Here is a 16562-nt window from a genome sequence, read left to right as displayed (position 1 = left end):
TAAAGTTAATATATTTCTATCTTTCCAAGTAAGAGCTATACATTTCTTGGCCACAGCTAAAGCTAAATAGATAAAAGGAATCTGATAATCTTGTAGGCCCAAATCAATTAATGATTGCATATTCCCTAATAAAAATATACCAGGATCTAATACAAGACAAATATTATATAAACTATTAAATATAGATTGAATACCCTTCCCAAACTGTTGCAATCGATCACAAAACCAAACAGTATGCAAAAAGGTATTAGCCGTCTGGTCACAACGAAAACAGCAATCCGACTTACTAAGACCAAACTTTTTTAGTTTCTCCGGTGTTAAATATAACTGATGTATAAAATTGTAATTAATCATCGCTAATCTAGCATTAACCAATTTCCTAATACTATTCTGACAAATTTCCATCCAAGCTTCTTCAGCTATTATAAAACCTAAATCTTTTTCCCATTTCAACTTATCCTTATCCCAATCTTTTTTACTATCAATTTCTTGTAAAATACAATACAAATCAGATATATATCCCTTTTGTGGTATTGAAAGTACATATTCCTCAAAATTAGAATCAGGCAATAAAATCATATGTCGACCACATATCTGTTTTACAAAAGATCTTAAATGATAATACACAAATACAGAGTTTCCACTAATACCGAATTTCCTTTGTAATTCATCAAAAGAACAAAAACATCCCTCAGAAAAACAATCGGATAAATTTTTTATTCCCTTCCTTTCCCACTGTTTCAAAGTAATATTGGAGACTGTAAAAGGAACAAGTTGATTGTTATATAATGGCAATCGTCCAGACCATTTATTTTTGAGCCCCAATTTATTAAGTTTACTTGTCCATAAATTTAATAAATGCTTCAATATTGGGACATCATAAGTTCATAATAAATTTTTATTCCATTTTGTTCCTCATTTCTGAAACCATTCCCACTAACCTCTCTCATCACTTCCTGATCCCAGTTTAGTCGGGTTGTCCTGGCTGCCTTTCAATTTCATTAACGAGCTGCAGTGTTTCTCTCTGTTTGCTGTTTATACTGTATTCTTGATTATTTAGTGGAGTAATATAGTATGCCTGTTTCTCAACAATGTAACAATGCAACAGACAGTCCAGCAAATTCAGTTTGCAATAACAACTTGGCAGCGAGAATGAGAGGTTTTCATTTAGATTGTTCAAGGACATTGATGGATCATTAAACAAGAACTTACCAGTTCGAAGTTTGATGATTATTATTTGAGTAATGGGAGTGGTGAGATAATATGAGATCCCATCTGCACATGTGCAGCCAATCTTTGAATCTCAAAAAAGACGACCATTGGTATAATTTTGCCAAGAGAGCATTTCATTGTGAGGCATACATGTAACATTAGAAACTACCTTAACAATGTTGGAAGTAATTATGGGAGGGCAAGGAGGGCATATTATCTCACCACTCCCATTACTCAAATAATAATCATCAAACTTCGAACCAGTAAGTTCTCATTTAATGCTCCATTATTTTTCATAATGCTCATTGGTTTGCTAATATGAGATTTCAAAGCTTAGTGGTCTCTTTTTCTCATGGTCCAGAAGATCATAGGGTAGATCAATGGACCTCCAGTAAGAGTCACAATTCAATCGGCAGCTGGCAAAATTGCTGCAGTGAAATTTTCCCCTCTGTTCTCAGGGGTTTATTGTAAAACCTGTTTAATGTTCTTTCATTTGACCATCCTACCTGATGGATGATATCCCAAATGGGACCTTCCACTCTACTAGCAGTAGACATAGCTGCCACTCTGGTTGAGTGAGCCCAAACCGAGTGGTATCCACTCCAGCCAAACTCATGGTTCTCTTTAGCCATCTGGCCAAGGTCTGAGAGGATGCTCGCTGATGCAGTTTCTTGTAACATACAAACAAAAATCTCTCTACCCCTCTGATATCACAAGTACATTCAGTATATTGTCTTAGATACTGCTCCACACATAATCTTTCATCCTCTTGATAAGCATACAAATTTAAACTTTGTTCCCAAACTACCATGCTTATTTTGTTTCAACAAGTCATGAACATGAAATTCAACAAAATAATTTTCCAAAATGATATGGTCCAAGTGTGAACAAGTTGAAGTCTATATTCTTTGGGCTGAAGTCAAGGCCACAAGCATGAGCAATTTCCGAGATAAGTCACGCAAGTCCAAAGTGTATGCTGGCGACAAATGTCGCACCAAATCCAACATGACTTTAACATCGCAGGTAGTGTGATAACGTGGTGTAGGCGGACATAAGTGAAATACTCCCCTCGTGAATCTTGAAATTAGGGAATGATTCCCGACAGAGTATTTAGTGTCTCGTAGAATCAGGAAAGCCGCCAAAGCACTCTTGGCCATATTGATAGCACTATAACTGGCTATGTGAACATAAAACAAATCAGTGAGGAAATGCAAAACATCTGAAACTGAAACATGATTAACATTTAAACTCTCATTAAAACAAAACAGTTGCCATTTGTTAACGTAAGTGGTCTATTGCTTCTAAGTTGACTTTCTCCATGATGCAGAAATAATGCCCACCGGTTTCGGCTGCAATCCTTTTATGCTGAACTTTTCATGTAAATCCTGAAACATAAGAGATCAAGATAAGTGAGAGAATGGAGAAAGAGTGATACTGGTTGAACTTGCAGTTCCTTGCTCCTTCTCAACAGTAAAGGCCGTTCTAGTAGCATCCAATTCAGCATTGGGAACCAAGACTGGGAAGGCTAATTTGGCACCACCAGGAGTCCAGTGGACTCATCCTCCTGAACTTTCTGCAGGCATTTAGCTACTAATGAGAAGGGGTGGTGGGGAAGCATAGAAATTCAGTTCTGCCCAATCAATCATAAAGGTGTATATGGCTTCTGCCTGGGTGTCTGGCAACCAGGATACATATATCGGAACTTGGGCATTTTAACGAGATGCAAACAGATCGATCTCTGGCAACACAAAATTCTGTACTATCAGATTAAAAGTCTTTTCCCCCAACATCCATTCTGTTCTATTAATGAACTTTCTAGACATCAAATTCACATGATGTGCCCTGGCAAATACACAGCTGTAATCCAGATATTCCTTTTGTTACATCAACTCCATGTCTGTATTGCAAGCCAGTTACATGATGGGGACTTCAAACCTCCCATTTTATTCAGGTATGCCAGTCTAATCTCTTGAATAGTCCATTTGTCACCGGCAGAAGTAGTTAGGTCTGTGGCACACCATCTTTCACCACTAGCATCTGATCGGATTTCACTATCAAACTTTCTAAGCTCTAACATGGTGTCATCCAAGTAACCCATCACCATATGACCCTCCTTTCTGAGCTGGGAGAAAACATGTTACAGCAATCTGGTAAATATTATGGGCGCTGAACTAAGTCCATTAGGTAGTGCCTTATATTGCCACAATTCATCCTTCCAAATAAACTTCTATAGAGAGCAGGTGTATAGATACTGAATAAGAAGCATCTTGTAAATTGACAGATGCCATAAAATAGTAAATAATAGAGTGAATTGTGTCCATTTTAAAATGTTGGTGTAAGACAAACTCATTTAGGTCAGATAAATCTAATATCATTCTCGTTATCCTGCTTCTCTTAGGTCTTGTGAATATTTGTAATGAACTCATTCTCTTCCTGGCAGCAGCGTTCTTTTACATTTTTGTGTTTAAAGCCATAATCTCTTTTTGTGTAGCTTCCATGAGCTGTGGGCTGTGTATATATTTGTATAAGCCCTTTCTCCTAACCAGAGGGAATCTCTGTGGGTCAGACTCAATTTGATACCCAGACACTGTATGCCGTACATTAGCATCAGTAGTAAGATTACACCATTGAATAAAGAACATTGTTAATCGACTGCCCACAATCTTATCATCCTAATTAGAAAATGCACTCAGCTGTTTATAGGTTGTGCTCATTTTATCAGTGTGGCTGTGCAATCTGGCACAATCTCTGCGAAAAGCTTTGGATGGGAGAATTCTGCTGCCACTGTCTCCACAGAGAACATTGCTCTAAAAAATGCCTGCGTGGTGGTACTGCTTGAGAGGGGTATCCTCTCTTAAAGTTCCCCATGTACCTGCGATAGGGATGAAACATAGCAGCTGCTCTTGCCTGTACTCTCCAGCTGCTGCCTTCTGCTGCTCATTCAGGTCCTTCACCTGTTTACTCAGATCATCACCAAAGAGAAATTTAGTGACAGGATTAGCGGGTTTACATAAATTAGCATGCCCAGCATTTAGATCAGGCTTTATCAGCTCCTTCCTGAAGGCATTAAGTTCTTAATTGGCATGGGAGAGCAACCCCAGCACATCTTGTGTCTCTGTTATATCTAACGACAGTGTCTGGACAAATGCAGTGATACCTTTAACCAGAGAGCCCTGTAATCTTTGCAGCTTCATGTACTTGGTTCTCAAGGGGACCTCAAATTGTCCCAGATTGCAGGGTTTACTTTTGGTACATCCAGCAGAGGGCAATTGGCTGAGCAAGAGTATTCTTCAATCAAGTCCTTTAGCACCATCTCTTCGAAGACATTAGATACCAGATAATGACCCCGCAATTTTTTCATCGAGAGGTTGCTCGATGCCCCTCGGTACTAGAAATTGTGCTGCAACCGATGGAACTTTTCTCTCATCCCAACCAATGGGAATAGTGTATTGGGGGTTAGGGGATGATTTCCATGTCTGGCCCCTCAGGCTCTACCTCATCCCATTCTATTGGAAATAAGATTCCTCCCCTGCTCAGAAGACACATAGTTTACTCATGATTGCTGATATCATGTCTTCCAACTTGTCCAGTCTTAGCAAGATCTCATTGGTCGTAGCAGGCTTTTGTGAAGGTCCCCAATCGAGTGGGTGCCCGTAGATCAGAGACACTTATGTAGCCTTTTCTCAGGCTTTATTTTGGCGGCTGGTGGTCATCCTCGCCCATCAAGCGGGCGGATTAACTATGCCTGATGAGTGAGTCACAGAGCAGCCAGGCCTTGTCTTACTAAGGGAAAGTACCTCCTCTTTACTGCTGCTAGAACTAAGGAGACATGCCCTCATTGAGCTCGCCTCCTGTGGTGGCATTTCTGTATCACTACCAGACACGTCGGACCCCAACTTCAGCGAAGCTAGGTCAATGCAGCCAGACTTGGGCCCCACCCTCCAAAAGGGTAGACCGCTGTTGCCTGATCCCACCTCCAATGGCGGTAGATCGGCTTGCCCTGACCCAACCCCCAACGGCATTGATGCTTCTCAGCAGTTCGACTGCTCCCCGGCGGGCCCGCTGGTTCTTCGGCATTTCAATTACACTGTAGGAGCTCTGAGCTCGAGGCCTTTTCACTGCGCTCCTCTGCCACCTCAGGGCCCGGGAATATCCCACCAGCTGCCCTGAGTCACTTTTTTTCTCACCTCCTTCAAAGGAGAGCCTCCCTGTGGTTCGTGCTCAGCTTCCATACTATGGTTGGATCATCTTAAATGAGATTTACCAACTTTTCTTGACCTTTTATCAAAATGGTGCCCATGCTGCAAGTCAAACAGATGAATTGACTGTACATGCACAGATGGTATCTCATATTAGCATTATGAAAAATAATGGGTTAAACTTGGCAAGTTTTAGGTGAGTCTAAAGTGAAAAAAATAGATTCTTATGATGTTTCTTTTATTTGTAATAAAGAAACTTGGTTTCTTTTAAAACAACTATACTTTAATAGCAAAAGTGCATAAGACTGTGTGGAGGCATCCATCTTGAATCCATCTGAAGCTGCAACAAAGTAGTCTCCAACTCCCTCTAGTAGTCAGGATTAGCACTGCACTAGCACCAGAACGCTATCAGTACATCCCCTTTCCTTGAGATGTTTAATCTAACAACATGACACACTAATTAGCATTCATTTCAATTAAAAGTTCAAAACAAATGTAAAGACATCAGCAGCACAAGCTTTTTAAGTGTACAGTTCTTTTTCTTTTAGAGATTCAGTCTGTCAGGTGCTTTAATAATGCATGTAGATCTTCTTAACACACAGGTGCTTGTGTCAGCTCTGCTGGTCCACTCCTGTCTAACACTGGTGGTGTTTCCTCTGTTGTTGTGCAGGCTGGATCTTATGCATTTATCTGTTCCTGCAGTGTCTCTTGCATTTTCAGCAGGCTCTTTCAATTCCTCCTGTGTATTTGACCATCCTCTGTCCTGACAGTGTAGGATCTTCCTCCAGAACAGTGGCCTTTTAGTCCCAAAAGTTGGAATCTCTGAGTCTCACTGTGTCATGCTGTGCCAGTGGCCCTAAGCTTTTGCTGACTTGTCATAGTTTGTTTTTGATTCCATTGCAGCTGCTTTTGTTTCTGTTCAACATCTTCGATGTCTCTGTTCTTGTTTGGGTTTTCAGAGTAGGGAAGTGTGGTGAGTAGTCTACGTCCCATCAGAAGCTGCACAGGTGTAATGTCATGTTCAAGTGGCGAAGCTCTGTATCTCAAATGAGGTAGATACCAATCTGAGCCACTGTCTAATGGTTTATTGAGCAACTGTTTAACTATGTGAACTCCTTTCTCTGCTTTACCATTTGACTGTGGATGCAGAGGACCTGAAGCCACATGTCGAAAATCATATTCTTCTGCAAAGTTTTGGAATTCTCTACAGCTCCATTGTCACTCTAGACAATTTGAGGAATTCCATGTCTTGCAAAGATTGATTCATATACTTGATCTCACAAGCAGCAGGCATGTTAGGAAGTAGCAAAATCTCTGAATAGTTTGATAGATAATCAGTAACCATCAAGTAATTCTTCCCATTCATGTAGAGTAGATCAATCCCAACTTTCTCCCATGGTTCTGCTGGTACGTCAGATATCTCTTGTTGCAGTGATTGAGGAATGATAATTCTGCTGTGACTGAGTAGAGACCCATTGACAACACTCAGCTCAGCTCTGATGTTGTAGTATGGCTGACATTCAGATCTAGGCCAGCCTTTATTCAGATTCTTGATGACCTTCTGTAGAACTGTGTCCTTTTTTGGTTCAGCTGTGATCTGCTTGGATTTCATGTCAGATACGGGAAGAGATTCAGTGATCAGTTTCACGTGGAGGTTCACATCTATCTCTGTGGAACTCTGTGCTTCATTCTGCGTCATTGCCCTAGATAATCCATCAGCTAACACAATATGCTTCCCTGGTGTGTACATCCTCTTCACATGCTTTGTCACCGAGCAGTGATTCTTGTCCATCTGGAACTACTGTGAATCTGAGGTGGTCCTCTTTATCTTTAACTTTCACCTTGAGTTATATGTACCTTTCCTTTTGATGCTCTGTCCATTGTAGGCTTTGACCTCTACAGGATTTGCATGGATGGATGGATTTATCTTCATTTCCTTGATGTCACACTCATAGATCAACTCGACATTTGCCCCTGTGTCCAACTTGAAAGGAATATTTGCTCCATTCGTATGCAATGATACAGTCTACTTATCCTGCTCAACTCTGTTCATGCTTGGTTGTTGAGTGTCTTTTGGATTATAATTTTCCTGCATTGCCATGCCAATGAAAAGTTTATTATTGAGGGCAATTTTTTCTATAGTGTATACAGTACAGTGCATGCTTTCTGTTTTGTTTCCCTTTGGAAAAACATTGTTTTGCATAGTGATTCTGTCCTTTGCACTTATTACAGACTTTTCCATAGGCTGGGAATTGTTTTGCTGCATGTTGAATGCACATCGGTTGCCCTTGAATGTCCCTCCATCTTTTTGTTGTTTCCTATATTTTGTTTTTTGTTTATGTGTGCATCCAGACATGGTGAGTATGATTATCCCTTCATTTCCACTGGCTTTTGAACTATCACTGAACTTCTTCATGTGCTGCAGAACTAATTCACTGACGTGGCATATCTTCGCAGCTCCAGCTAAGGTAAGTTCTGAGTCTCGCAACAACCTCTCTCTCACTTTCTTATCAATAATCCTGAACACAATTTGATCATGGATCATTGAATCTTGCTTTTAATTTCAAGTCCATTAAAAAGGTATCAAAGCTCTCTCCCTGCAGCTGCATTTAGGAATGAAACATGCACCTCTTGAACATTATATTTTTCTTTGGTGAATAGTGTTCATCAAACATCTTTTTCTTAGATTTCTTCTATGTTATTGTGTGCTTTTTTGTCAAACTTACTGTGGTCCTCTGCCTCAGCAAAAACAAATGTGTTGAAAACCTCTAGTGCTTGAAGTTCGCCTCAGTAAGTAGCAGTGCAATTTTCCATGCATCATGTTTGCTATCAAATCCAATAACTTGCAGGCACAGCATGAATCTTTGTTTGAATAGCCTCCACTCATGGTCAACATTTCCAGTCCAATTTACACCATCTGTATTTTTACACACTCGATTTCTCTGCTGATATCAATTGATATCACTCTGCACACTCCTGGTGTTTCTACCACTCCTGTGCATACTGCATACTCATGGTACCATGTGATGTTTCTTTTATTGCAATAAGGAAACTTGGGTTCTTTTAAAACAACTACACTTTATTTGCTAAAGTGCACAAGACCATGTGGAGGCATCCATCTTGAATCCAACAGAAGCTGCAATGGACTAGTCTCTGACTCCCACTAGTGGTCAGGAATAGCACTAGCACTCTATCAGACCAATACTTTTTGTATGCCCATTGATAACTCACGTGGAATTTTATTTCTTGGAGCCCTTCACATGTGCATAGCACCACAAGAGTGCAAAACACAGCTAGTCCCACAAGTGAAAATTATCTACAATTTTTTTTGGTAATTGAAACACAAAGTGCCCTAACCAAAACACTGGCTCTACATTTCTCTCTATGGATGCTCCCTGACTTATTAACTCCCTCCATCTTATCTCTGTTCATTAAAACACTTGATTGATCTAAAGAAATGTGTTCCTGAGTAAGATGGCCATATTAGCAGTACCAGTGGGATTAATGCTCACAAAAGATAGTAGATGAAACTTAAGGATGTAACATGGACCTAAGATTGAAAGCACAGCCCTGTAAAATAAACTGAAAAAAAAAAATTACAAGGAATGCTGTATGGTTCCAATGAAATATTATTTAGAATGCACTGAAGCTAGAGAACCATAACTGAAATAAGTTCAAAATGAGGCCTTTAACCAGGTCCCATTTGGGAGAATGGTCCAATAAATAAGAGCCCATGACATCTAGAGCAATTTGAGCAAACAACAATGGTTGATGATTGTTCAGATAGATAGATATACACACATAAACACAGTATATTAATGATCTGGATGTAAATGTAGAAGGTTTATTAGAAATTATACAGGAAACTCAAAGACTGGTGACATTGTGGATAGTGAGCAGTATTGTTTGTGTTGTTTATGATACAATGACCAAAACCTTGATGGTCAGTAAAGGAACAAAGTTAAGTAATAGAACACGTCAGTTTAGTTTAATATTTAGATCCAAGCATAGAGCAATTATACAACAATTATCAGTTTGAAGGTTGATGAAGAAACACACTGTGTTCAATTGTAAATTCCCTTGTGATTTTGTCCTTTTCTATATCTGTAACTTGTCTGGCCTGACAAAACTCCGATCGCTAGGCTCCAGTCCTACTATCTAATTTACTGGCTGCGCCATTGATGCCAAGATATTTGAGGCCCAAGCCCCAAATTCAGGAATTTACTGCCTACAACTTACTGTTGTTCCACTTCTCTTATCTTAAATATATCCTTTAGACTCGAGCTTTTGGTGATCACTACTAATCTTTCCTTCATGGGACAGTTTTTGTTTTGTTGATAATAAATCTTTTGCTAAGTTAAAAGTGCTAGATAAATGCAAGTTGCTCTTGCATTGTAAAATGGACACAGGCTGGAACCATGGATCTTTATGTCATTAATATAAAAATAGATAGTCCTGATTTGTATCTTAAAGTTGTCTTTTTCTCACAACTTATAATCCTTTTTCCCAGACAAAAATACATCACTCAACAGCAATAACTGAGCAGGGTGCTTACTTCCATCAGTTTACGTATTTAAAAAAAGCTTTCTGTATCACACTTAACAATCTTGTTTTATTTTCAGTGATACCTGTACTTTTCAGAGCTACTAACACTAGTGGACAGGGTGGCCTGCAATGGTATCTGTGCAGGCCAGTTCCCTGAGATTGGTGAAACCTGGAATAAAAGATTCCCCAAAGGTGTCACAGATTTGGTGGTTTATTGGCAGGTAATAGACTTTCAGCCATGAAGCCTGCTTCAGGAACCCAAAGCCCACAAGAACGACTTGGGAAGTTACAAGGGAAGTGGCAGCTATATATCTGTTTTTGGAGGTCTTGGGAAAGAATGGTCATACACAATTCTTCCCCAATGCCTGTGGATTTCCAGATGTAAGGAATGGAGAAGAAAGCAGGCATATTAAAATAGCAGCCTGAGTTGAGTGGTCCAGATCCCATGGAGGGCATGTGTATGGACAAGTTGTAAGAGGGGTTTGTGGCTTGGGGATCGTTGTGGAAAATGGCTCCAATGTAGAGTTGTGGAGAGGGATCAGCTATAGTGCTTCGGTATCTGATGATGGTTGGCGAAGTAGAGAGATTGCATAGGTATGTGGAAGTGATCACTCCTGATAACTTCACCAAGGTGCTGACCTGACACCTTCCCCAGCTCCAATTAATGCTTGTGCGTGCACCAATGTAGGCTTCTGTTCCAAAGAGTGTTGTATATGTAAACTGAGACCCACAGATGTGGCAGAGTTCTGGGTGTCATCCTTAAAGAAGTGATGACTTTCAGAAATTAACATTTATTGCAGATCAAATGGTGGCATATTGAACAAGTGTGTATATCAAGAAGTGATACACCAAATTTGTTTTGAATTTCTTCAATACATAATCATTTACTTCATCACACCAAACAAAGCTATAAAAATTAATTGAGCCAAAGTATTTTGCAAAATTCATTGTGACATGTATTTACAATTGATGCCCAGATATGCAAATTATTAATTTATGACAAGGCTTCCTGGAGGAAATATTTAAACAAATTGAAATAATCTACTATCCCATTTTTCAGAAATCCTGATGGTTCGGCATCTGGTTCATGAGATTTGGTTTCCACTTTCCCCTGAAACTCATTGTGGCCTCATTTCTTGCAGTCCCTTTAAACTCTCTAGAGCTCTGGTTTCTGTGGCCTTTGTAAATTCACCTGTACTCCTTTTAAACTTACATTTTCAAAAATGAGCATTACTCTGTAACATTGTAAATTTTAAATTAAAAGAGTATTAGTATATTAACTTAATCATCCAGAATTTCAGCCAGCCCTACATCATTGAAATTTATAGTGCTGGATAAAAAAAATTTAATTGCAAGTAGTATTCAGAAAGCTGATAATTAGATACATTTGGAGAACAAAGAAGGAACATTGCAGCATACATGTAAAATAATAAGCTTATCAGTCTTAGAAATGAAAGACTACTTAAAGATTGACTTGGAAATACTGAAAGGAAAAGCAATGATTCTTTGGTATGATCATGTTTCTTGTCATATCTTCTTTGGCTTGGCTTCGCGGACGAAGATTTATGGAGGGGTATGTCCACGTCTGCTGCAAGCTCGTTGGTAACTGACAAGTCCGATGCGGGACAGGCAGGCATGATTGCAGCGGTTGCAAGGGAAAATTGGTTGGTTGGGGTTGGGTGTTGGGTTTTTCCTCCTTTGTCTTTTGTCAGTGAGGTGGGCTCTGCGGTCTTCTTCAAAGGAGGTTGCTACCCGCCAAACTGTGAGGCGCCAAGATGCATGGTTGGAGGCGATATCAGCCCACTGGCAGTGGTCAATGTGGCAGGCACCAAGAGATTTCTTTAAGCAGTCCTGTACCTCTTCTTTGGTGCACCTCTGTCTCACTGGCCAGTGGATAGCTCGCCATAGAACACGATCTTGGGAAGGCGATGGTCCTCCATTCTGGAGACGTGACCCACTCAGTGCAGTTGGGTCTTCAGCAGCATGGATTTGATGCTTGCGGACTCTGCCAGCTTGAGTACTTCGATGTTGGTGATGAAGATATTCTTGTCATATACTTTGTGCATATACACCCAAATTCAAACTTGCTACAGCTGAACAGGTACTTCGTAAACAAAAACATCTACAGAAAGAATGAAAAAAATTACAATAAAATACTTAATTGATCTAAAATGAGACAATAAATACAAAAAAAGATAATACTATTTGTGGTACCAGATTCATAGACTTTAGCTACATATAAAACAGAGTAGAACAATAATGATTACTGACTTTTCAAAATCTGTTGAACAAGATTTTAATAGTTTAGAAGTTGCTAAATTATATTTAAATTCAATTGCATTGATAATTAATAGATATACTGAATCTTGATATAATTACTGTTGCATAATATGTGATTGATTATTAAAACCTTCTGAAATTACCCATTTTTTTAAGAAAAGAAAATGAGAACCAAATGGAAAATCAAAAAGAAGCAGTCGGTAATGAGCAAAAGAGTGCTTGAGGAATGAAAAATTGATCAAATACTTTCTGGGAAGTTTTATCTTTATCAAGCAGTGGAGTATCATTGATAGGGAATGTGACTCTTTGGCAGTTTGCATTAAATATTAGCCCGTCTACAATATCAAAGGACACATGCCAGATATTACTTCTGCTTTGCATCATTTATCATGTGAAAAATCTTCCTTTTCATAATGTTAGCCAAAGAGAGAGTTGGGTAAGTGCAAAATGAGCTATTCCTCAAGCATCCGTGCAATTTTTCACAAAGTACCTCTTCTGCATGTTTATAATATTTTTGTCTAGAGTATTCTTTTTCAATCTTAACATATGCAAAATACATAGGTCTAGAGAATTGACTAATTAAATCACCAAGTTAAATCAATAGTATAAAACAGTCCAACATTTTCACCTTTTTAACTTCTACATCTATCTATTTGGAAAAATTAGTTAAAATGATAAAAAGTCGCCACTAACATTTCCTTTAAACATCCCCTTCAAATCACAATTGGAATTCTTCGCAGCACAACTGATGCATGATTGCATCCTCTGCTGCCCTTTCACCTCTATCCTGAATGGAGATCACTCACCTCTTAAATACACACAGTGTCAATATCTGAATTGGAAGCTGATTGTGTGGTGGTGATGGTCCTCCATTTTCAGGACCTTTCTCCTCAGGTTACAGCACTTGGTCTACAAAGATGGAGCAAGTGAGGCCAGAACATAAAACTAGCAGAATAAGGGAAATATGTCCACAACATTCACACAGAAAACACAACATAGAAGGTAAGGTGAAGGTGAAGTGGAATGTGAGAATAAGGACTGGATAAGAGGACACCTTCTGTGGTTTCAGATCAATTAATGGCTATGATATCATGAACAGTCACTTTGATCAACCACTTGCATCTTAGATTTCAGATTTATTGTCAGAGTACATACACGACATCACATACAACCCTCAGATTCTTTTTCCTGTGGACCAGGCAGGATTACCACTTATTAGTCATGCAACAAAAAAAACAACATAATATACACATGTAAATAAATAAAGAAATGTAAACAAGTTGACTGTCCAATACAGTGAGGAAAAAATCAATAAAGTGCAAAAGTAAGTCCTTAAATGAGTGTCTTAATTGAGTGTATTGTTGAGATGTCTGATGGTGGAGGGGTACCAGGTGTTCCTGAACCTGGTGGCATGAGTCTTGTGGCACCTAGACCTATTTGTCAATGGTAGCAGTGAGAACAGAGCATGTGGTGGGTGGTATGGATCTTTGATGATTTCTTCTGCTCTCCAATAGCTGCATTCCCTGTAGATGTTCTCGATGGAGGGGAGGGTTTTGACTGAGAGGTCTCTGGTTGTGTCTACTACCTTTTGCAGGGCTTTAATCTCAGGGCTTTACTCTCAGCACACTTTTCACCACACATCTGTAGAAATTTGCCAGGGTTTTTGGTGTTTTACCAAATCTCTGCAAACTCCTGAGGAAGTAGAGGCATTGACATTCTTTCTTCATGATGCCATTAATGTTTTGGGTCCAGGAAAGATCTCTGAGATAGCGACTCTTAAGAACAAATTTGCTCACCCTCTCCACCTCTGATCCCACGATGATCACTGGACTGTATATCTCTGGCTTTCCCTTCCTGAAGTCAACAATCAGTTCCTTGGTTTTGAGTGAAAGGTTGTTGTGGGTGCACCATTCAGCCAAGTTTTCAATCTCTCTCCTGTATGCTGATACATCACTCCTTTTTATACAACCTACTACCATGATATTGTCAGCAAATTTTTAGATGGTGTTGTTGTCATATGGAACCATGCAGTCATAGGTGTAACACAAGTAGATTGGGGGCAAAGAATGAAGCACTGAGATGCTTTGGTACTGATGGAGATTGTGGAGGAGATGTTCTTACCAATTGTTGGTGATTGTGGTCTGGAGGTGAGGATATCAGGATACAATTGGACATTGGGGTGTTGTTCCAGGTTTTGGAGTTTGCTGATCAATTTTGAGAGAATTATGGTTTTAAATGCTGAGTTATAGTCAATGGAGAGCATCCTGATATATGCATCCTGCTGTCCAGGTGTTCCAGGGCTTTGCGTAGAACCAGTGAGATGGCATCCACCAAAAACCTGTTGCTTCTTAGCTGAAGCAAGCTCAAATTTAGCTGCATAACCTTGTCAGCAAGAGAAAGAGAAACATGAAATCTGTTTCTGTCTTGGTCAAATCACTGAATCTACCCATTGGAAGTATGAGACTTCCAATAGTGATCGGTGACTGAAGGTGAAGTGGACCTATGAAAATTAAGTCTGAATCCTGATTGAGAGAGATTGCATTGAGCAGTGGCTGAGGCCCATGGCAAGTTGGTGCACACACAAAAAGCAATGTGATAATGATCTAATAATCTAATAATGTTGATAAAGCACCTCTGACAATGTCGAACAGGTAATGAATTGCTATGTCTCCTGTCAACCTTTAGATGCAAGCTGCTCTGAAGAGGCAATGGATGCAGTATAAAGTGCAGCTGGGTCAGCAACAGCGGGAGCACTGTTCTGTGCGTTCGACCTCGTACACAGCAACATCCATCACTGAGGTCCCCGTTTACCCCTATCATCAAGATAGCATCAGTGAGCAATTAAATGGCAAGTTTGTGGAGGATTCTGAAATTACCGCCCTGAAAACAAAAGAGACATATGCTTGACTCGAAAAGAAAATAATCAATAAAGATTAAAAAAGACTGCTTCCCATTTTGCCCTTTAAAACATAGAGTCTAGTATCAACTGTCTGTCTCTAAAATAAGCAATCTAAACCAGCAGGGGAAAAAAAAGTAAACACATCGCTGGCAACGGCAGTCAAGAAGGGAGCCAGTTGAGGCAGATGTTACGATTTTTTTGTACAGTACTGCTTTCAAATCTGACTGGAAAATGGAGCTGTCAGTTGACATGCATGACATTTCTATGGCTGCAAGTTCTGTTTTAAAAAAAACAAGGCCCACTACAAAAGTCTGGCTGGGAATAATTCGAAAAATCTGCACCAGGATCATGGAGTGCAAACAAACGCCAAGGTGATGCGTAACTTATCCTGATGGGACACTGCCTGATAAATCTGATCCAAGCACAATGCAGCTCTCTCATGGCTGATTTATGGTTCAGAGTTTTATCAGTTCGTTTTGCTCTGCTCTCCATAAAAATTAAGAGGCATTGAAGATTTAGCCTTTGGCCCCCAAAGCCATTCCTTTCTTTCATGCTAGTTTGAAATTGGCAAAAGTTGTTCTTAAATTACAGTGTCACAGGTATTATTAGGTACGTATATCTCCACTTTGTGGTTTTTAACTGTGAATACCAACTGTACGCTCAAAAGCAGGAGCCTCAGAGAACAGTGGGATATACAAAATGGAATGCAGTCCCAGCTAGCCTCAAAGTCACAGTGAAATTGCATCACCCCACATTCACCAGTCATGACTTGTCTGTCCATCAGCAATGAGGTAATTAGGCTTTGTCCTTGCTTTAGATTTTTGTTTCCAGCACGTTAGCAAATAGTGTCACTGATGCAGTTTCATGGAGCACTGTGAACTGTTCCCTGGCAATGGAGGATGAAGAAGCCAAACCAGACTAGCAGGAAGAGCCAGAAGGTCCTTTCTAAGTCAGCAAAGAACATACAAACAGAGTACTTAAGAGTCAATATTTTACTGATAATCTGCAGTAATGTCGGTAGAGAATGTTGAAGTTTGTGCAGAATAAGAAATGTTCATTAAAACTCTCGGACTGTATTTGTCTAAAATTACTTGTCTCTATGTGTGAAAATGTCTTCAATCCATGCATGGTGGACTTAATCAAGTTGGTAGATTTTGTGAGCGACTTTGCACATAAGGTTCCACTGAGGTCATCTGAAACTCATGTGAATAAAGAGGACAACTGATGCTTGTACGTGGGTTTAATACCAGCAGCCAAAGGCACTTCTCCCCATCCCGTCTGCAGCAGAAAATGCCACTCTATGCCACTCGCCAAATGGCATCTTCCAAAACAGGAAGTGATTAAGATATTGATTTCAACAGTCATTGGAATTAATATTTAAGATGTTTAAAACTTGCATTTCTACTCACTGTTATGTTTAAAATAAC

At 39.6% G+C, this 16562-nt stretch overlaps 1 protein-coding gene across 1 annotated transcript in view; it reads left to right on the top strand.

The window, feature by feature from the left end:
* calcr (calcitonin receptor) overlaps window positions 1-16222 on the top strand; it is a 175226-nt gene extending 159004 nt beyond the window's left edge. The window contains exon 12 of the mRNA XM_069929191.1: window positions 14922-16222. Within this exon, the coding sequence (XP_069785292.1) occupies window positions 14922-15143 (222 nt within the window). The 3' untranslated portion in view covers window positions 15144-16222. The remainder of the gene's footprint in view (window positions 1-14921) is intronic.
* The last annotated feature ends 340 nt before the right edge of the window (window positions 16223-16562 follow it).

The sequence above is a fragment of the Narcine bancroftii genome, chromosome 1 (assembly GCF_036971445.1).
Source record: "Narcine bancroftii isolate sNarBan1 chromosome 1, sNarBan1.hap1, whole genome shotgun sequence".
In the NCBI taxonomy this organism is placed as follows: Eukaryota; Metazoa; Chordata; class Chondrichthyes; order Torpediniformes; family Narcinidae; genus Narcine; species Narcine bancroftii.
The sequence above is the reverse complement of the archived record's forward strand: the minus strand, read 5'-3'. Positions and strand labels throughout refer to the sequence as shown.